We start from the raw sequence: 23,643 nt of genomic DNA on the forward strand, positions 1-23,643 counted from the left end.
TTCTTATGCTTAACACTACTAAACTGTGAGAAATGGTTCAGGTGGTAAATTTTATGTTATGTGTATTTAAACACAACAAAAAAGAAAAAATATTGTACATAGATCAATAAAGCAAATATTGCAAAACATTAACTATTCAATGTAGGTGATGGGCAAATTGGTGTTCATTATATCATTTTTTCAACTTATCTGTATGTTTGAAAAACTTCACAGTAAGAAATTGAAAAAGACAGACTTCCCTTATGGTTCAGTAGTTATGGGTTCAATCCCTGGTTGGGAAGCTAAGATTCTACATTCTTCACATCCAAAGAACCAAACATTAAAAAAAGAGAAGCAATATTGTAACAAATCCAATAAAGACTTTTAAAAAATAGTTTTCAAAAAGACATTTATTGTATCATTCCATTTATATGCAATGGCTAGAGTAGAAACACTTATAGAAATAGAAATTAGACTACGGTTTGCCAGGGACTGAGGTCGGGGAGAGTTTGAGGTGATGAAAAACACGTGGAAACAAATCTTGGTGCTGACAGCATAACATGGTGAATGCAATTATGCCACAAAATTGCACACTTAAAAATCATTAAGATTGGAAATTTTATGTTATATATTTTACTAAAATTTTAAAAATAGACTGAGCATGTAATAGGCATCTTCAATTCCTTTTATAGAATTTCAGTATCAATTTTCCCAATTTCAAAGTAGTAGATTAAATATTCTGACCTTATTATAATGGACCACTCATTGAAATTCTGGTCCTTGATTACCAGTGTTTTTACACTGCATCATAAGTTATCAGAGAAGCACTCAAGTTACCTTGACACAATGTACCTTGTGATTGTAATCAACAGAGTCCGAAGCTTCTCTGTTACCACACTAAATTTATTTTTAGTAGTCTAGTGAGCTAGAATAATTAAAATGTTTTATATTGGCTCAGGGGTAAAGAGAAGACCTAGCGACTGGAAAATAGAATTCATAAAGAAATCTATACATAAGTGGGCAATTTATACAGGTACATAAAAATGAGTTTGGATCCTGCTTAACATCAAAGGGAAAACTAAATTAATATTTCAGATGTAAAAGCCAATACTGGGAATTCTTCAGACTGAAGTACTGTTGTTTTCATTTGAACCCAAGTCTCCTGCATTGGAGGTGGATTCTTTACCAGCTGAGCCACCAGGAAAGCCCAAGAATACTGGAGTGGGTAGCCTATCCCTTCTCCAGGGGATCTTACTGACTCATGAATCGAACAGGGGTCTCCTGCATTGCAGGCAGATTCTTTACCAGCTGTTGTTTTCATAAATAAGACCGGTTAGGTAATGCCATTATGTAAAGTATTAACAGCTATTAACTATGTAACTAAAACGAAGCACTTGTGTTCATACAAAACAAAACTGTACAGGATATCCAAAAAGAAGTCATACACTTAAGAAATAATTTTGCAGTGGGTACGGTTTTTGTTGTTCAGCTGCTAAGTTACGTTCAACCCTTTGCGACCCCAAGGACTGCAGCACGCCAGGCTCTTCTGTCTTCCACTATCTCCTGGAGTTTGCCCAAGTTCATGTCCATTGAGTTGGTGTGGCTATCTAACAATCTCATCCTCTGCCTCATTTTTCTCCTTTTGCTTTCAGACTTTACCAGGATCAGGGGTCTTTTCTGATGAGCTGGCTCTTCGCATCAGGTGGCCAAAGCATTGGAGCTTCAGCTTTAGCATCAGTCCTTCCAATGAATAGTCAGGGTTGATTTTGTATAACTAACACTAACACCTTGATTGTGAAAGAAAAAAAAGCTCATGTGAATTAATGAGAAAATTATGAACAACTCAGTAGGTCTATCACAATTAGATATTTGAAAGAAAATTAATGCATCAAAAGCCTCTCAGTTATGTAATAATAAGAGGTATGTCTGTTGATGAAATAATTTTTACATTGTTACTATAAATGAAAAGGCATTGATGACTATATGGATCCCCTCATGCTGCCATGAGAAATAGAAAAGAATACTCAGATTTACTCATAACAGCATAAAATTAGCTACAAAATTTCCATTAATATAATAAAAAATACCTGTTTCGAAGTCTCCAAACACAATGTAAATATACAGAATATTGCAAATTAATTATTTACTGATACACTCCAAGATAACAATGAAATCTCCCAAGTGCAACAATGAGAAAAAAATCAAGATAAAAGATTAAAACATAACAATTAAATTTTAATGAGTCATTAAGTTATAAATTGCAAAGGAATACATACAGAGGTGATAAGACAGTGATAGTTCATCCTATTGTCAGTTTTATGGTGCAAACATGATCAAATAATGGCACATTCATAGGAGTCAACCTAACAGAAGATCAAATGAAAGAAAAAGAATTAAAAAGTCAAGATTTGTCGCTGGGAGGGGAGAGTGAGATGTAGGAGGGAGAAAAATTGCATTCTATAATTAAAGGATTGTTTTATTTATTTAACTCCAGGATAGGGTGGGTACATGCATGGCTATTATGTAGCCATTCTCGCAGAGCTACACGTAGACTTTAAGCTCCACTTTGCATATGCTACTTTAATGAGTAAGACTGAGGAAAGATCCTTCCATATTCCTAATTCTAAATGTAATGATAATATATTTCCCCATGTCCTCATACAAAAGTTCTGCATCTCAGGTCATCATAGTCTCACCAAGTGTTTATTATAAATTCTCTCATCCTTCATATGCCCCATTCCCCTGAGGCTCAAAATCCACAGTTCTTGCTAAAGATCAAGGAACTAAGGTATGAACTAAGTCTGAACTAAGGTCTGCTGCTGCTAAGTCGCTTCAATCGTGTCCGACTCTGTGCGACCCCATAGACAGCAGCCCACCAGTCTCCCCCGTCCCTGGGATTCTCTAGACAAGAACACTGGAGTGGGTTGCCATTTCCTTCTCCAATGCATGAAAGTGAAAAGTCAAAGTGAAGTCGCTTAGTTGCCATTTCCTCTAAGGTTATTCAAAGCTGGAATTGTTCTGCTTCCCTTGTGGCTCAGGCGGTAAAGCGTCTGCCTATAGTGCGGGAGACCCGGGTTCGATCCCTGGGTCGGGAAGCTCCTCTGGAGAAGGAAATGGCAACCCACTGCAGTATTCTTGCCTGGAAAATCTCGTGGATGGAGGAGCCCGGTAGGCTACAGTCCACGGGGTCACAAAGAGTCGGACGCGACTGAGCCACTTCCCTTCATTTAACTTGTGCGGACCTCGATGAAGTCTGCAGATAACAAGAGTGCCGAGCAGGGAGCTGTTCCCCAGGTGTGGTGCTGAAAGTAAAACTGCTCCTCTGCCTTCCCCACTGGCTCAATGGGTAAGGATATCTCCCTGCAGCGCAGAAGACTGAGGAAACACAGGCTTGATTCCTGGGTCGGGAAGATTCTCCTGGAGGAGAAATGGCAACCCACTCCAGTATTCTCGCCTGAAAAATCCCAAGGACAGAGGAGACTAGTGCACCGCAATCGGAAGGGTTACAAAGAGTCAGACGCAACTAAGCACAACCTACAGTGAACACAATCTTCACCTTTTTAAAGTTCTTCACCACTCCCTGGACTCTCCCTTGATAGTGCCACTGTTTCTGTCCCCTCACCCACATGTGGTTCTGACTGATGGCCTCAAATTTTTGTCCTTCTGGGAAGGTGATCTCACTGATCTTCTCTATTTCCCTTTTCTCCTCTCTTGTCTTACTCTCAACATCTCTTTGTCAAAGGCAAGTAGTTCTTCATAGAGTAACTTTCCTCATAGAGACACATGAAAAAGTTTTCCATGAAAGCCCTAAGACTGAACCCAATGCACTAAGACATCCATGACACAGTTAAATTTATTCAATGATGTTCCTCCGTGTTGACTCTACCAGAATGTGTAAGAAACACAGCAATAACTCAAACAGGGGGTATGTAACAATTTAGAGATGTGGGATGGGTAGGGAGATGGGAGGGAGATTTGAGAAGGAGGGGACATATGTATACCTATGATTGATTCTTATTGATGTTTGACAGAAAACAACAAAATTCTGTAAAGCAATTATCTTTCAATTTAAAAAATTAAAAAATTAAAATTAAAAAAAACTAAAAATAAAAAGATGACTAAAAGAGAAGTGAAAACATACATTCTTAGGAAGAAGCCAATGAAAAAGTTTCAAAGCAAATAAGATGCCAGAGGAAGATTAAAAACATTTTCCCTGCCTACAAAACAATGATTTTATTATATTACTCAAATATTTTATCAGGGAAAACCTGATAAATATAAGAATAAAAGAAAACAAATCAAAGACTTCCCTGGAAGCCCAGTGGTTAAGAATTATGCAGGTGATGGAGAGTCAATACTTGCCTGGGGGGATAAGATCCCAAATGCATTGTGGCCAAAATACCCAAAACATAAACAGAAGCAATATTGTAATGGATTCAGTAAAGACTTTAAAAGTGGTCCACAATAAAAAGTAAAAATTTTAAAAAATCAAATTGCTGAAGCAATGGAAAAAATACAAGGACTCAAGTGTATAGGAAAATTATGAAACACAATAGCACTAATTAAATTTTACTGAGGCATCGTCCTAAGTGTTTATTGTTCTTACAGAGATTAACTTTCCAGCAGTAATTAGACTACAAATGGCAAGCATAAGGCTCAAGAATAATCAATTTCCAATACCAGGGATTGGATTAAGTAGGTGGCATATGATCCATTTCTCACTGATAAGTTTGAAGGTAATACCTTATGGGTGAAGCCATGGAAATATCTATTATAAATAGAACTTCAATTAACAACAGACTCACTGAAGGACAGTCAGTTTTATTTGTCTCCAGTAATCATGTCTAGATACACCTGCATCTATTTCAGCCATCTGAGTCCATGAGGGGAATCAGCCTAATATGAAGCCTCTTCATGGAGGAATGAATGAACCTCTAATTTCCTGCTCCTGCACATTTCCTGCCTCTGAAATCCTTGTGATGAAAGATAATTATCTTTATTGTTTGAGCATATTAACAGTCAGGATTTCTTTCTTTTATTAGAAAGAAAATTTTCCTCACTGATCAATTTCAAATATTCCACAATCAGTTCAAACTGCTGAGACAATCTAATCACAAAATTTTATGGATTATGAAGTAGTGTTACGGATGCTAATGTTTCCTAACATATGTCCAATTTACCAGTGACTGGTCTTAAAGATTCCTGAACTGAGGTGTGAAAGATCAACCACAATGTCTTGTAAATATGCTTTACTCTGGGGGTACAATTTACATGGTGTCATCCAAGGAATCAGGCAGAATCTATTTCTGCATGACCACAGACTTGTTTAAATTCTTTCCTCGACCTACCCACCTTTTCCCACTTCCCTCATGCTGGGAACATTCCCCACAATATTACTATACCATGAACCTCTGCCTCAGATTCAGCTCCTTTTGGCTCTAACCAAAATCTTTTATTAGAGAATGGAAAGTTTATGTTAAACATCAGAGAGCTAGACGATGACACAGTCACAGAATAGAAGGTACTCTACTGAAGAGTTTCCTGAAAGCTCCCTTCATGTCTCTGTTCCTCAGGCTGTAGATGAAGGGGTTCATCGTGGGAGTGACCACGGTGTACATCAATGAAGCCACTGCAGTCTTCCTGGAAGAGTCAGGAACTGCAGAACAAATGTACACTCCAAAACCTGTCCCATAGAATAAGGACACAACTGAGAGGTGAGACCCACAGGTAGAAAAGGTTTTATACTTTCCACCCGCTGATGACTTTCTCAAAATAGAGGAGACTATTTGAGTATAAGAGAAAATGATTCCAAAAACAGGAATGCCACCTAATAGGCTAATTGCAAAATAAAGAAGAGTATTATTAAAGAGAGTATCAGAGCAGGCAAGCTTGATGACCTGAACAACTTCACAGAAGAAGAGGGAGATTTCCAGTTCCTTGCAGAAGGATAGTGGCAGCACCATCAGAGTGTGGAGCAGGGCATTCCCAATGCTAATGAACAAGGAGAGTAGAGTCAGCATAACACAGAGGTGGGGGTTCATGATGACTGTGTACCTCAGTGGGTGACAAATAGCCACATAGCGGTCATAGGCCATTGCTCCAAGGAGGAAACTTTCCCAACAAACCAAAATCAGAACAAAGCAGATCTGAGTGAGGCAACCCGTGTAAGTGATGTTTGGACTCTGTGCTTGCATGTTCACCAGGATCTTTGGGATCATGGTTGTGCTTAAACCAATGTCTGTAAAGGACAGATGGGAGAGAAAGAAGTACATGGGGGTGTGGAGGTGGGAGTCAGAGATGACAGCCAGGATGATGAGCAGATTTCCCAGGACAGTGACCAGGTACATGGACAGGAACAGGTTGAATAAGATGGTCTTCAGGTTTTCATTCTCTGTCAGTCTCATGAGAAGAAATTCAGAAACAGCTGTTTGGTTTCTGGGTTCCATGATGTTGATGAATCTGATGAATAAGGTGTGGTAACAAGACAATAAAATGTGTCATCACTAGGGAAGCAGCAGTGGTGTCACAGGAAGCATAAACCATCTTGGGAATGGAAAGAGACTAAAGGAGTGGGGAGGGGAAGGAAAGCCTTCTGCATGCATATTTATGTGTTATGTAAAAAAAAATTCTAAAGGAAATTAATCCTGAATATTCACTGGAAGGACTGATGCTGAAGCTCCAGTGCTTTGGCCACATGATGCAAAGAGCTGACTCATTGGAAAAGAACCTGATTCCGGGAAAGATTGAAGGCTAAAGGAGAAGAGGGTGGCAGAGGATGAGATGGTTAGATAGCATCACTGACTCAATGGACATGAATTTGAGCAAACTTCAGGAGATAGTGGAGGACAGAGGAGGCTGTCATGATGCAGTCCATGGGGTTGCAGAGTTAGACATGACTAAGTGATTGAGTAACAATAAAAATATCCAAAGCTGATGACAGCAGAGCATAAACAGTAGAAAAGGTTACCTACCCCTTGGTTGGTTTTTAAAAATATTTATTGGTATTCATAAATCAGAGATGCTTAATTATTGGTACAAAATAAAAAAGAAGTGTGAAGATGATATAAGTTATGAAAAGTGACTTGGTTCTAATCATCTGGGGTGGAAAGTGGAAAGTGGAGTCGCTCAGTCGTGTTTGACTCTCTGCGACCCCATGGACTGTAGCCTACCAGGCTCCTCTGTCCATTGGATTTTCCAGGCAATAGTACTGGAATGGGCTGCCATTTCTTTCTCCAGGGGATCTTCCCTTCCCAGGGATCGAACCTGGGTCTCCGGTATTGTAGACAAACGCTTTACCATCTGAGCCACCAGGGAAATCTGGGGTATTTACTCTTTTTACAGCTTTTTCAGGATAAACTTGTACCCAAACACCTGTCCTCATTTCCAAACATTCACTAAGGATCATTAGGTTACCTGGCTGGCATCGCAGTGGAATGATGTCTGACATCTGTGATACACCAAACCAAAGATCTGTCCTTAGGAAGAAAAGGGTCTGAGTGAGTCACCAGCTCCTGGGCAGGAAGGGTCATCTATGGTAGGAGTCAGTTTGCTGCTTATATCCAAGGAAAGGACTGTGGATAGAAGTGATAGCAGATAGATCGCAGTCTTGAACCCTAGAGATTCAATTTCCAAAGCTCCTTGTTAACCAAGCAATTTAATGTTGCTGTGATCCCATGAGAGTGCAAATACTTAAGAAGATTCTAAATGGGAAAATTCAGGATGGCTGCTTTCCTGACTCTGTGAGGCCAACTGTACACTGTCTACTTTTCTGCTCGTGTCCATTTCTAAGTTTTTCATAGAATTGTAAGAGGTTACAAGATCAAGGCAAAACACTAGCATGCAAGCATACTCTCAGTTCATTTAGTTAGATTTTACCCATTATGTAATAAGTGGGGTGGTATCCCATATTAATATTAATTAAACTATCTTTCATCTTTAAAGAATTCAATATTTTCATGTACTTGTGAACCTGCCTGCCAATGCAGGAGACATAGGAGACATGGGTTCAGCTCCTGGGTCATAAAGATTCCCTGGAGGAGGATATGGCAAACCATTCCAGTATTCTTGCTTGGGGAATCCCATGGACAGAGGAGCCTGCAAACTACAGTCCATAGGGTCGAAAAGAATCAGACACGAATGAAGCAACTTAACATGTACACGTCAATTTATTTCCTCTATTGTTCACTGCAACTGTATGAAATGTGTTAACCTACAATTTTCTGGATATAGTAAAACCAACAGGAAAGAAGATATTGTTGTAACTTCATCCCTTACTACTTTAACCTCACTTCCTTCAAACACATAAAATAACAGAAAAACAAAAGAGATATAAAATTTATAGAAACTAAAGCAGAAGTGGAGATTTGTTATTGAGAAATGAGAGTGAACATAAGAGTTATGGACACTGTTTGAAACCATGACTGTGAGCTTAGAGCAACAGAAAGTTTCAAAAGAAGCCTCCCAGACAGAACTGAACCAAGCTACGTGATGGCTTGGTGGCTGGATTATTGATACCCAAAAACAGACAGGAACACAAGCATATCACTAAATGAAAACATCACCCCAAAAGGGAAGAAACTTAGGGAATATGAAAAGAATAGAGAACTACAAAAACAACCAGAAAGCAAGTAACAAAGTGGCAATAAGTACATCCATATCAAAGGGGTTCCCAAGTAGCTTAGGAACATCCCCTGGAGGAGGAATGGCAACCCACTCCAGTATTCTTGCCTGGGAAATCCCCTGAACGGAGGAGCCTGACAAGCTATCATCCATGGGGTTATAAAAGACTCAGACATGACTTAGCTACTAAACAACAGCCACGTACCTATCAATAGCTTTAAATGTCAATGAACTAAATACACCAATCCAAAGACATAGAGTGGCTTACTGGATAACATAACAAGATCCACCTATATGTTGCTTACAAGAGACTCACTTCAGAGCTAAAGAACACAGGCTGAAAGTGAGGGAATGGAAAAGATATTCATAAAAATAGAATGGAAAAGAAAGCTAGTATAGCAATATTCATGTCAGACAAAGTGGACTAAAGTTAGTCTATAATAAAAGACAAATAAGGACACTATAAAGACAAAAAATCAATAAAGAAGAGGATGTAATACTCATTCACATATATGCACCTAATAATTAAGAATCTAAATATATAAAGCAAACAATAACAGATAAAGGGAGAATTTCACAATAAAACAATAATAGTAGATGACTGTAACACTTCACGTACATCAGTGGACAGATTATCCACACAGAAAAATCATTAGGAAATAGTGGTCTTAAATGACACATTAGACTAGTGGCAATCAATATGTATCTATATGTTATTGTATCCAAAAACAACAGAATACACATTCTTAAAAAATTTTTTTTATTTTATATTGGGATATAGTTGTTTTACCATGTGTTAGCATCAGGTGTATTGCAAACTGATTTATTTATACATATACATATTTATCCATTCTTTATCAGATCTTTTCCCACACAAGTTATTGCAGAATACTGAGTGGAGTTCCCTGTGCTATATAGCGGGCCTATATTGTTTGTCTATTTCATGAGAAGGCAATGGCATAGTGATATAACACACATTCTTTTCAAGGGCACATAGACCATTCTTCAGGATATATCACCAGCCAGGTCACAAAACATGTCTTAACAAATTTAAGAAGGTAGAAACTATACCAAGCATCTTTTCCAACCACGTATGAAACTAGATATCAATTATGGGAATAAAAATGGAAAATGATTATGAGGAAGCACTGTGCTAATTAAATTGTGCAATAGCGTAACTAATGAGGAAATACAACCTTAAGTAAACAGAATTGAGGCAAGTTCTTCTGAGCAATCAAGGAAGAGGTAATATTCAGGATAAAGGTAAGGACTTTCCTGGTGGTCCATTGGATAAGAATCCCCCTTGCCAATGCAGAGGACATAGAATTCGATCCCTGGTCCGGAAAGATTGCACACGTCACAGAGAACTAAGCCCATGAGCCACAGCTACTGAGCCTAAGTGCTGCAACTCCTGCAGCCTGTGCACCTAGAGGTTGCGCTCCACGATGAGAGACGTTACAGCAATGAGCGGCCCACGCACTGCGACAAAACTAGCCCCTGCTCACTGCAACTAGAGAAAGACTGCACACAACAAAAAATAAAATAAAATAGAATAAAGGTATGAGTTTAGAAAATAGAGAAAAGGATACCCTCTATCTCATTTCATAAAGCTAAAACCACCTGGATACCTGAAGCGCACAAATTTAGAAGAATGGAAAATCACAAGGCATTCTTACTCCTGCAAAATTACTAACACTTTTTTTTTTCAAAATTAAATCTAACAAAGAATAAAGATGGGTAGTGCATTCTGAAAAATCCAATTTTCCTCCAAAAACACAAGGTTGATTTTTGCTTCACAAAGACATGTTTTCTCCCATGCCTCTTTCAAGCCTTTATTAAAATGCTAATTTCTCAGCAAGCTTTCTTGCTCTTCTGTGTAAAATTGCACACATTTACTTATTCTTGTCTTTTTACCACTATTCGTTGTTGTGCAGTCGCTAAGTTGTGTCTGACTCTTTGCAGCCCCATGGATTGAAGCACACCAGGCTTGCCTGTCCTTCACCACCTCCTGGAGTTTGCTCAAATTCATGTCCAGTCAGTGATGCTATCTAACCATCTCATCTTCTGTCCCACCACCCTTTTCCTTTTGCCTTTAGTCTTTCCCAGCACCAGGGTCTTTTCCAATGAGTAGGCTCTTCCCATCAGGTGGCCAAAGTATTGGAGCTTCAGGTTCAGCATCACTCCTTCCAATGAATATTTAGCGTTGATTTCCTTTAGGATTGATGGGTTGGATCTCCTTGCAGTTCAAGGGACTCTCAAGAGTCTTCTCCAACGCCACAAGTTGAAAGCATCAATTCTTCGGCACTCAACCTTCTTTATGGTCCAATTCTCACATCCATACAAGGCTATTGGGAAGACCATAGGTTTGACTATATGCTCCTTTGTCAGAAAAATGATGTCTCTACTTTTTAGTATGCTGTCTAGGTTTGTCATAACTTTCCTTCCACGTGTCTATTCTCCATAGCACCTTTCACCATCTGTCAGTTGACATTTTTCTTATCGCATTGAATTAGGTTACTGAGAGGTAGACACAGAGAAGGGATTAGCATGCAGGAGTTTGGGGGGTGCTCCTAGATATAACCCTTGGGGAAGAGAAGGGAAGAAAATAAGAGTGGGCAGAGAAAGTGAGTGAGGTGCAGTGGAGTCCGAGAGTCAGGCTCCAGAGACCCTACAGGAAGATTAAGCCTGGACTATCCCTTCAGAGCTACTCCAAGTTGATGCAAGAGAGCAAGGACTTTAAATACCTTTAATAACTTACTAGTCAGCTATTGGAGAAGGCAATGGCACCCCACTCCAGTACTCTTGCCTGGAAAATCCCATGGACAGAGGAGCCTGGTAGGCTGCAGTCCATGGGATCGCTAAGAGTCGGGCATGACTGAGCGACTTCACTTTCACTTTTCACTTTCATGCATTGGAGAAGGAAATGGCAACCCACTCCAGTATTCTTTTTTTTCCTGTTGGTTTTTTTTTAAATTATTTATTTTAACTGGAGACTAATCACTTTACAATATTGTATTGGTTTTGCCATACATCAACATGAATCTGCCATGGGTGTACACATGTTCCCCATCCTGAACCCCCCTCCCACCTCCCTCCCTGTACCATCCCTCTGGTTCATCCCAGTGCCTGGAGAATCCCAGGGACAGAGGAGCCTAGTGGGCTGCTGTCTATGGGGTCGCACAGAGTTGGACACGACTGAAGCGACTTAGCAGCAGCAGCAGTCAGCTATTAGATGCAACCCTGGAAAAGGGAATGACTTTGGATGCAGTGGCTTTCTTCTGAAGTTTGCCCCAAAGGGAGTCGACAGTGAAGGGCTGTTTGCCAGCAGCACACTCTGCCACTGGAGCAATGATTACTTCCTTCCTAAAAGATGATAAGATCAATATATCACATTGTCCTCCACAATATCTCTCGTATGTCACCTGTTTCCTCTTTTGAGTTTAAAAGAGTTATTTATCAGCAAAAAGTAGTTTGTTTGAGAATAGCAGAGCATTGCAATTATGGCAAATACGTTAGAGCAAAAGCAACAGGCAAGATCAACAAACAAAGGAAAAAAGTTTGTTTTACAGACAAAAAGGAAGACGTTGGGAGCAATTGTTTTGAATGAAAAGTCCACTGGAGAAAAGCAAAATTTCAGGGTGATGACAGCATCTCATTCACTGAGTTGATGGGGTGGTCAGTTCCTTGTGGGAGATCCAAGGTACATCTTTTCTTTGGGGGTCAGTGATTGTTGATTCTTTACTGCTGATGATTATCCTGCTAGGGTCTGTAATTGACAGACCTTTGGGTAATGGTCCATGAGTGGTATTGCGTGAGAACTCCCCTTTCTGGACTCCTGATTCTGTTTTAGTGAGGCCTTCTATTATTAATTTCACCTCCCCTCATGGATGAACACTCTCTGAGCACTGGGCTTCCAACTGTTTGTGCACTGTTCTACATCAGCATGACAAAAGGGTCTGGCAACAGTGTGTTCTAAATTAACATTTGATGAAGGAATGAATGAATAAGTGAAAAAATATGTGTATTAGAATTCTTGAATATGATTTGACACACTTAGAAAGACATAGAATTATTTTCTATAAATGGAGAAAAAACATTTAAATGAAATTTCCCTCCATGCTCATAAAAAAATAGTGAAACTAATATAGAAGAAATGGCCTTAACTCAGAAAAGGGTATTTCAGATAATCAACAGTAAATGAAATACTTTATGGTAACATAGTCAAAACATTTCCTTTACTATTGTTTTATTTGATTATAACTGACATACAATGCAGCATTAGTTTCCAAAACATAGTGATTCAATATTTTTGTACCTTATGAAATGACCACCATGATAAGTTTTAGTTATTATCTGTAACAAGTTATTACAATATTATTGACTATTTTCTCCATGCTGTATATGACATCCCTGTGACATATTTTATAACTGGAAGTTTGTACTGCTTAATCCCTTTCATCTTTTTTGCCCAATTCCACATCCCTTCTTTTCTGAAAACCACCAGTTTGTTCTCTGAATCTCTGAAACATTCCCTTGAAAATCAAGAACAGGTGCCAAAAAATGCCACTTTCATTCAAAAAAACATAGTGTAGGTTTGAGTTATTGAGGACAAATAAACATGCAACCATTAGCAAATAATACTAGCATCTAAGTAGAGAATGTAAAAAAACCTATAGGTAATTTATTAGAAAGAACAATAGAATGTAGGAAGTTTGCTGGAATCAAAATAACTATACAAATATTAATCACATGTTTTACAAAGTAAAATTTATTTAGAAAGCATGATTTCTAAAAGATATCTTTGAAAAAACATCAGATAAATACATGGAAATATTCTAACAAAACATGTGAAAGCATATTATAGAAAAGTCTGTAACGTTTTGTAGAAGGATAATAAAGTAAACCTAAAAAATGGAAAGAATATTCTAATTTTGGATAGCTATACACAACATAGACATATCAACTTTCCTCAAATTTCCTTATAGATTTAAAGTAAATCCTGAAATTTTATTATTATTGGAGAGGCTGAAATTATGAAAATTTACATGAAATTTTATATGAAAAAGCATTAGAGAAAGAATATTCCATTTACTAGCATATGGGAAAAAAAGTGAAGTACTTGCCTTACCACATATCAAGATATGGAGTAATAGTAACTAAAATGGTATGGTTCTGAAACAGATAGAAAAAGAGGACCAATTTAATTCCTACTTGTATTAAAATTTTACTGAGGACAGGGGAGGCATTGGACACTTTCTTAAAAACAATGTGGCATTGCAGAGAAAGGATCTGACCTTTCAATAAATAGTGCTGAGAATAGAAATTAGTGTATCTATACAATAACAGTAGAAATGACAATAGCAATTATTGTTTATCATCTCTTAAATAATCATCTCTTAATCTCGATCATCTCAATCATCTCTTAAATAAAATAAATGCAATACAATGATGAAAAAAGTGATTAATTCAGCCAGTTTTTAATTAGATGATAATGGCTTAATATCCTACAATTACAATGAACACCTACAGCTCAACAATAAAAATATAAACAAAAGCATGACTAAATAATGGGAAAAGGACTTGAACAGATTTTCTCCAGAGAAGATATACAAATGGCCATGAGCACATGAAAAGATGTTCAACATCACTAGTCATTCAGTTCAGTTCAGTTCAGTCGCTCAGTCGTGTCCGACTCTTTGCGACCCCATGAATCGTAGCACGCCAGGCCTCCCTGTCCATCACCATCTCCCAGAGCTCACTCAGACTCATGTCCATCAAGTCGGTGATGCTGAACACATTAAAGGACAGAAATAGTATGGACCTAACAGAAGCATAAGTATTAAGAGGTGGCAAAAATACACAGAACTATACAAAGAAGATCTTCATGACCCAGATAAGCACGATGGTGTGATCACTGGACTAGAGCCAGACATCCTGGAATGCGAAGTCAGGTGGGCCTTAGGAAGCATCACTCTGAACAAAGCTAGTGGAAGTGATGGAATTCTAGTTGAGCTATTTCAAATCCTGAAAGATGATGCTGTGAAAGTGCTGCACTCAATATGCCAGCAAATTTGGAAAACTCCGCAGTGGCCACAGGACTGGAAAAGGTCAGTTTTCATTTCAATCCCAAAGAAAGGCAATGCCAAAGAATGCTCAAACTACCGCACAATTGCACTCATTTCACATGCTAGTAAAGTAATGTTGAAAATTCTCAAAGCCAGGGTATGGGTCATCAAGAAAGCACATCAAAGAAGCACATCGTGCTGTGCTGTGCTTAACTGCTCAGTTGTTTCCGACTCTTTGCCTCCCCAGGGACTGTAGCCCACCAGGCTCCTCTGTCCATAGGGATTCTCCAGGCAAGAATACTGGAGTTATGTTGCCATGCCCTCCTCCAGGGGATCTTCCAAACCCAGGAATAGAACCCAGGTCCCTAATCATCTGCTTCAAAGAAGGATAGTTATGGTTCTGTTTTTGAAAATCATGTCCATATATGACATCTCCATCTGGTGCCACCACTGAGGAGAACTAGTCCCAGGACAAGACAAAACGTGAATGATTGAATGAATCCCTGCTCCCTCTTTTTATATATCTCTTTCCTCTGAAGTCCTTGAAGTGAAAGATAACTCTCTTTATTGTTTGAGTATATTAGAGTTAGAGATTCCTTTTGTTATTGGAACTGAAGATTTCCTCACTAATGAAGTTCAAATATCTCCCCATCATCTCAAACTACTGATATCCTCTAATTTTGCTAATTTCATAGGTAATGAAATTGAGTGTGGTAGATACCTAATGTCTGCAGAAAGTTATGGTTTACCAGTGAGAAACGCTGGGCTGGAAGAAGCACAGGCTGAAATCAAGATTGCCAGGAGAAATATCAATAACCTCAGATATGCAGATGACACCACCCTTATGGCAGAAAGTGTAGAGGAACTCAAAAGCCTCTTGATGAAAGTGAAAGAGGAGAGTCAAAAAGTTGGCTTAAAGCTCAACATTCAGAAAATGAAGATCATGGCATCTGGTCCCATCACTTCATGGCAAATAGATGTGGATACAGTGTCAGGCTTTATCTTTCTGGGCTCCAAAATCACTGCAGATGGTGACTGCAGCCATGAAATGAAACGACACTTACTCCTTGGAAGAAAAGTTATGACCAACCTAGATAGCATATTGAAAAGCAGACATTACTTTGCCGACTAAGGTCCGTCTAGTCAAGGCTATGGTTTTTCCAGAGGTCATGTATGGATGCGAGAGTTGACCGTGAAGAAAGCTGAGCACTGAAGAATTGATGCTTTTGAACTGTGGTGTTGGAGAAGACTCTTGAGAGTCCCTTGGACTGCAAGGAGATCCAACCAGTCCATTCTAAAGGCGATCAGCCCTGGGTGTTCTTTGGAAGGAATGATGCTGAAGCTGAAACTCCAGTACTTTGGCCACCTCATGCAAAGAGTTGACTCATTGGAAAAGACTCTGATGCTGGGAGGGATTGGGGGCAGGTGGAAAAGGGGATGACAGAGGATGAGATGGCTGGATGGCATCACCGACTCGATGGACATGAGTTTGAGTGAACTCCGGGAGACGGTGATGGACAGGGAGGCCTGGAGTGCTGTGATTCATGGGGTCGCAAAGAGTCGGACACGACTGAGCGACTGAACTGAACTGAACTGAACTGAACTGAATCTAATTCATTATGAAGTCATTGACTGAAAGGTCACATTTATTACTCCAGTGATGAAAGTGAAAGAGGAGAGTGAAAAAGTTGACTTAAAGCTCAACATTCAGATAATGAAGATCATGGCATCTGGTCCCATCACTTCATGGCAAATAAATGGGGAAACAGTGGAAACAATGACAAACTTTATTTGTCTGGGCTCCAAAATCACTGCAGATGGTGATTGCAGCCATGAACTGAAAGACCCTTACTCCTTGGGAGAAAAGTTATGACCGACCTAGACAGCATATTAAAAAGCAGAGACATTACTTTGCCAACAAAAGTCCGTCTAGTCGAGGCTATGGTTTTTCCAGTGGTCATGTATGGATGTGAGAGTTGGACTATAAAGAAAGCTGAGTGCTAAAGAATTGATGCTTTTGAACTGTGATGTTGGAGAAGACTCTTGAGAGTCCCTCGGACTGCAAGGAGATCCAACCAGTCCATCCTAAAGGAGATCAGTCCTAGGTGTTCATTGGAGGGACTGATGTTGAAGCTGAAACTCCAATACTTTGGCCACCTGATGCAGAGAGCTGACTCATTTGAGAAGACCCTGATTGAGGGCAGGAGGAGAAGGGGATGACAGAGGATGAGATGGTTGGATGGTATCACTGACTTGTTGGACATGGGTTTGGGTGAACTCCGGGAGTTGGTGATGGGAGGGAGGCCTGGTGTGCTGCAGTTCATGGGGTCACAAAGAGTTGATGCAACTGAGCGACTGAACTGAACTGAACTACCTTGTTTCAGAAGGGGCAGATTTCTGCTCAGGAAGGTAGTGAAACTTTTTTAGAGAAAATAAACCAGAAGACTGAGAACTGCGTGGGCATTGATATACATATGAGAACTTGTCAACAAGGAGACCGGCTGGAGTTTCGTAGGACTTGGTTCTGGTCATTTCATGCATGTGTTCTGCTCGGTGCTTCCTGTAGATGAATTTTTCATAGAATACCTGATCTCATTACAAAAAGATTAGAGAAGGAACTTTGAGTTACCTGGCTGGCATCATTGTAGAATGATGCTTGACAGGACACCTGGATATTGGAGACAGTTCTGTCGTCAAGAAGGGCAGGGAGAACAAGTGAAACAATGGGCTTTCGGTCAAGAAGGATCATCTCTAGGAGAAGGCTCAGGTGTGCCTTTCCTGAGTCATCAACGGCTGTTGAATGAGGTTTCACAGGCTGACTGCTTACAAGAGCTATATCCCTTGGGAATCAATATCCAGCACTTCTCATTAGACAAATATTTTTAGTGTCATTCTTATCCCTGGGCTGTGCAAACCCTTAAAGATCAAGATTTTAGAGGAGAAGAATTAATGATGACTATTCCCTGACGCTGTTAGACGAGGTGTTATCAGCCAGCTCTCTCCACCTGTTCGATCTCAACTCCTTTCCATATATCTTGCACAGACTTTTTTAAAGTAACAAGCAGAAATAGCTCTAGCTGATATTAGAAAACAATTCCAATTTTAGGTGTGAAACATAGTTTATCTATTGGGTACAAATAATGTATTTATGGTTAAATGTAAAATTCAAGCACTTGAGGGTATTTCACCTCAAGAGTCATTGAATGTTTACCTTAATTTCTGTTTTATATGTTTTGCACAGTAGACTGTTGTATTTTCTAGAATCAGTTTTGACTATTCTCAATGAGAGAGAGTTCATACTCCTTTTTTTAGACTCATAACCATCTTTTCCAATTTCTCCACAATAGATTACATGTATCTTTTGCTTCACTTTAGGGAGACTTTGAATTAAATTATGGTTCTTCATTTTAATTGTTTTGATAAAATACAGTGTCAGTGAAAGGCAGTAGTATGCATATTTTCCATAAGTCAAAGAAAGACAAGTATGGCATGATCTCATTTACATGTGGAATCTAAAAAACTCAATTCACAGAAACAGAGAGTAGAATGGTGGCTACCAGAGGCTATAGGGTTGGAGAAATAGAGAGATGCAGGTCAAAGCATACAAAGTTTCAGTTATAAGATGATAAGTTCCAGAGATCTAATGTACGGCATTATGACTTTAGTTAACCGTACTGTATTTTATAACTGAAAGTTTCTTATTGTATCAAATCATCACATTCTGAACCTGAAACTTATACAGTATCACTGGTTAAAGTGTAGGTGAAAGTGTTAGTGGTGTACGACTTTTTGCAACCCCATGGACTATAGCCCACCAGGCTCCTCTGTCCATGGGATTCTCCAGACAAGAATCAAGAATAGTGGGATGGGTTGCAATTTCCTTCTCCAGGAGATCTTCCCAACCCAGGGATTGAACCCAGGTCTCCTGCATTGCAGGGAGATTCTTTACCATCTGAGCCACCAGGGAAGCCCATTATTGGTCAATTGTATCTCAATTTAGTTGGGAAAAGATAATAATATCAACACATTATTCTATTTTAATAAGAATAATATTATCCTTACTACTTAATAAGGATAATATTATTCTGCAATAATATTCTAATAGTGTCTGCCATATTCTATTTTAATAGTGATCTGCTGCTCCTCTAAGAAAAACTTCGTATTCTGATTTTTAAAACAGAATTTCATGGATTTTTCTTGGTAATTTCTCTACTCTGTCTAAATTTGAAAAAAATTACAGATTAATTTTCCTGAGGCTTAATCTTTTAAAAATTGAATTAAAAGGTATGTTTTCTGACCAGGGCTGGGGGACTCTATCATGCCGGCCACCAGGTGCTAGTAAAGGCTCCCACTAGGGCTGAATCTTTCATGCCTGTGGCTGCCGGCTTCCCCATGCACTTGTAGCTGGGGTTCCCACAAGCCTGGCAGCTGTGCTGCCACCACCATGCCCTGTCCTCATAGCCAGATTCAAGCTCCAGGGCAGCCTCAGGAGAAAATACACAGAAGTGGGGCTAAAACCACAGTTGAGCCCCAGGGGTGTGGCAACTAAGAAAGAGGAACAAAAATCTTTCCTTGCAATTGCAGATTAGATTCCTATGATCATCTATGAAAAGTCTGAATAGACTATGAGTGTTCTTGCAACTGAGACCTGTGTAGTGGTAGCAGCTGTGGAATCTGGGGGTAAGTACATGCGGGAGCTGGCCCAGGTCAGAGTCTGAGCTGCCCCCACAGTGCACACAGCGGGTCCAGAGACCTACTTAGAGGTGTTAGAGACCTGCTTAGAGGTGCCTCTAGGGGAGGCAGAGGTTGGCTGTGATTCCTGGTACGGGCAAAGACACTGACAGCTGAGATGCCAGGAAAATATTATTATTTTGCTTTGTTCTATGTTTTTCCTATTGTTTTATTTTTACTTATTTAATTATAAAAATTAAAAAATATTTTTAATTTTTTCTATTTTCCTTTTCTTTGTTGTTTTTTCCCTTTTTTGTTTTGGGGTTCTTTTGTTGTTCTCTTGGGTTTTTTTTTCATTTTCTTTGTTTTTATTAATTAATTTTATTAATTAATTATGTTAATTAATCAATATATTCTTTGCTTCTTTGTTTTTAAAATAGATTTATTTATTTTAACTGAAGAATAATTACTTTACAATATTAAAGATGGTTTTTGCCATATATCAATATGAATTGGCCATAAGCACACATGTGCCCCTTTCATCCTGAAGCTCTCTCCCACCTCCCTCCCCACCCCATCCCTCCAGGTTGTCACAGAGCACCAGCTTAGGATGCCCTGCATCATACACCAAACTCCCACTGACCATTTTACATATGGCAATTTATATGTTTCAATGCTATTCTCTTAAATCACCCTACTCTCTTTCTCCCACTGAGTCCAAAAGTTTGTTTTTTATGTCTGTATCTCCTTTGCTGCCTTGCATGTAAGATCATTGGTACCATCCTTCTAGATTCCATAATATGTGTTAATATACAATATTTGTCTTTCTCTTTATGATTTACTTCACTCTGTAAAATAGGCCCTAGGTTCATCCACCTCATTAGAACTGACTCAAATGCATTCTTTTTTTATAGCTTAGTAATATTCAATTGTGTATATGTACCACAACTTCCTTATTCATTCATCTGCCGATGGACTTGTAGGTTACTTCCATGTCCTAGCTGTTGTAAATAGTGTTGCAATGAACACTGGGGTATATGTGTCTTTTCCAGTTCTGGTTTCCTCAGGGTATATGCTGGAGAAGGAAATAGCAACCCACTCCAGTACTCTTGCCGGGAGAATCCCATGGGCAGAGGAGCCTGGCAGGCTGCAGTCCATGGGGTTGCACAGAGTCGGACACGACTGAAGTGACTTAGCAGCAGCAGCAGGGTATACACATAGTAGTGGCATTGCTGGGTCTTATGGTTTTGTTTTTGTTTATTTAGTTTTGCTTTTACCATTTGTCTTGGGCTTTGCTCGCCCATTTGTTTTCTTTTTCTTTTTTTAAACTCTTTTGCTGCTGCTTATTTGTTTTTGTCTGCTATTTATCTTAGGTTTTGTCTGTTTGTGTCCCCTCCCCACATCTTTTTTTGCTCTTTTCGGCTGTGTTGTGTGGCTTGAATCAATATTGTGAAAATGACTATGCTACTCAAAGCAATCTATAGTTTCAATGCAATTCTTATCAAATTATCAATGGTACTTTTCATAGAAATAGAACAAATAATTTTGCAATTTTTATGGAAACACAAATGACCCTGAATAGCTAAAGCAATTTGCAAGAAAAATGGAGCTGCAAGAATTGGGATCTCTGACTTCAGACTATACTATACCATAAAGCTACAGTAATTAAGACAGTATGTTACTGGCACAAAAATAGAACTATAAATCAAGGGAACAAGATAGAAAACCCAGAGATAAACCCGCACCCTCTGTGGTCACCTAATCTATGACAAAGGAGGCAAGAATATACAATGGAGGAAAGTCTCTTCAATGAGTGGTTCTGGGAAAACTGGACAGCTACATGTAAAAGAATGAAATTAAGACACTTCCTAACATCATACACAGGAATACACTAAAATGTAAGGCAGGAATAAAATTCTTTAGGGGAATATATAGGCAGAACATCCTTTGACAGAAATTGCAGCAAGATTTTTTTTCATCTGCCTCCTGCTGCTGCTGCTGCTGCTGCTAAGTCGTTTCTGTCGTGTCTGACTCTGTGCGACCCCATAGATGGCAGCCCACCAGGCTCCCCTGTTTCTGGGATTCTCTAGGCAAGAACACTAGAGTGGGTTGCCATTTCCTTCTCCAATGCATGAAAGTGAAAAGTGAAAGTGAACTCGCTCAGTCGTGTGCAACTCTTCGCGACCCCATGGACTGCAGCCCACCAGGCTTCTCCATCCACGGGATTTTCCAGGCAAGAGTACTGGAGTGGGGTGCCATTGCCTTCTCCATCTGCCTCCTAGAGTAACGCAAATAAAAAAAGTAAATAAGTGGGATCTAATTAAATTCAAAGGATTTTTCATATCAAAGGAAATCATAAACAAAACAATAAGACAACCCTCAGAATGGGAGAAAATATTTGCAAATGAAGCAACAGACAAGGGATTAATTTCCCAAATATAACAACAGCTCAATGATCGAAATGCACATGAAAAGATGCTTATCATCACTAATTATTAGAGGAAGCAAGTCAAAACTACAGTGAGTTATCTCTTCACACAAGCCAGAATGGCCATCATCAACAAAATCTATGAAAAATAAATGACAGAGAGGGTGTGGAGATAAAGGAAGCCTCATGCACTATTTGTGGGAATGTAAATTGATACAGCCACTATGGAGAAGTGTATAAAGGGTCCTTTAAACATGAACTACCGTATGACTCAGCAATCTTACTCCTGGGCATATTCCCTGATAAATCATAATTCAAAAAGATATAAGCACCCCAATATCCATTGCAGAACTATTTACGATAGGATATGGTGGTGGTGGTTTTGTTACTAAGTTGTGTCTGACTCTTGCGACCTCACGGGCTGTAGCCCACCAGGCTCCTCTGTCCATAGAATTTTCCAGATTACTGGAGTGGATTGACATTTCCTTCCCCAGGGGACCTTCCCAACCCAGGGATCAAACCCAGGTCTCCTGCACTGCAGGCAGATTCTTTACTGACTAAGCTACAAGGGAAGCACAGGTTCCAGGACATGGAAGTAACCTAACTGTCCATCAACAGAGGAATGGATAAAGATGTGGAACAAATGTACATTGGAATGTTACTCAGCCATAAAAAAGAACAATATAAAGCCATTTGAAATAACATGGATGGATCTAGAGTTTGTCATATTGAGTGAAGTAAGTCAGACACGGAAAAACAAATATTATGTGATAACTCTTATATGTGGAGTCTAAAAAAAAAAAAAAGGGTACAAGTGAACTTATTTACAAAACAGAAGTAGAGGACTTCCCTAGTAGCACAGTGGATGAAATCTGCGTGCCAATGCAAGGGACACAGGTTTGATCCCTCTTCTGGGAAGATTCCATGTGCTGCAGAACAATTAAGCCCATGAGCCACAACTACTGAGCCCATGAGCTAGAGCCTGTGAACTGCAGCTACTGAAGCCCGTGTGCTCTAGGGGCCATGAACCACAATTATTAAGCCTGCGTGCCACAATTATTGAAGCTAGCAGACCCAAGAGCTCACATACTGCAACTACTGAGCCTGAGTGCTGCAACTACTACTGAAGTCCAGGCGCACTGAGCCCGTGCTCTGCAATGAGAGAAGCCACAGAAATGGAAGCCTGTGCACCACAACCAGAGAGTAGCTCCTGCTTGCTGCAGCAGGAGGAAAGCCCACACAGCAAAGAAGACCCAACACAGTCAAAAATAAATATTTTTTAAAGCTGTTTTTAACATGGTATAAGAAAATAACAATAAAATTTTGGAATCAATTTTATTTTTATTGAGGTATAATTGCTTTACAATGTTGTGTTTCTGCTGTGCAATGAAGTAAATCAGCCATATATATACACATATATCACCTCCCTCTCGGATCTCCCTCCCATCCACCCCCATCCCACCCATCTAGGTCATCACACCGAGCTGAGCTTCCTGCGCTTTATAGCAGGTTCCCACTTACTATCTATTTTACACATGATAGTGTATATATGTCAGTTCCAACCTCCCAGTTTGTCCCTCCCTCCTCCCCCGCCCCGTGTCCACTTGCTTCTCTATTCCTGCTTTGGAAATAGATAAAAATCTTTCCAAAAGTGGATATATGCATATGTATAACTGATTCACTTTGCTGTACAGCAGAAATGAACACAGTATTATAAATCAATTATACTCCAAAATTTTCTTTTAGAAAATCTAAAAATAGAGCTAATGTGTGATTCAACTATTCTACTTCTGGGCCTGTATTCAGAGAAAATCATGGTTCCAAAGATACATCCACTCCAATATTCATTGCAGCACTATTTACATTAGTCAAAACATGGAA

At 39.3% G+C, this 23,643-nt stretch overlaps 2 protein-coding genes across 2 annotated transcripts in view; both read right to left on the minus strand.

Annotated features, from left to right (window-relative positions):
• LOC138085677 (zinc finger protein 160-like) overlaps positions 1–23,643 on the minus strand; it is a 406,927-nt gene that overhangs the window by 318,153 nt on the left and 65,131 nt on the right. The window lies entirely within an intron of this gene.
• Positions 5,487–6,425, minus strand: LOC138085808 (olfactory receptor 7G1-like). Its single transcript, XM_068980376.1, has one exon. The coding sequence runs from the start codon at positions 6,423–6,425 to the stop codon at positions 5,487–5,489; it is 939 nt and encodes a 312-aa protein (XP_068836477.1).

The sequence above is a fragment of the Capricornis sumatraensis genome, chromosome 9 (assembly GCF_032405125.1).
Source record: "Capricornis sumatraensis isolate serow.1 chromosome 9, serow.2, whole genome shotgun sequence".
Lineage (NCBI taxonomy): Eukaryota > Metazoa > Chordata > Mammalia > Artiodactyla > Bovidae > Capricornis > Capricornis sumatraensis.

What these genes read in the sequence shown, in the direction of transcription:
- LOC138085808 (XM_068980376.1), bottom strand. Translation starts at nt 6,425, where the DNA reads ATGGAACCCAGAAACCAAACAGCTGTTTCTGAATTTCTTCTCATGAGA.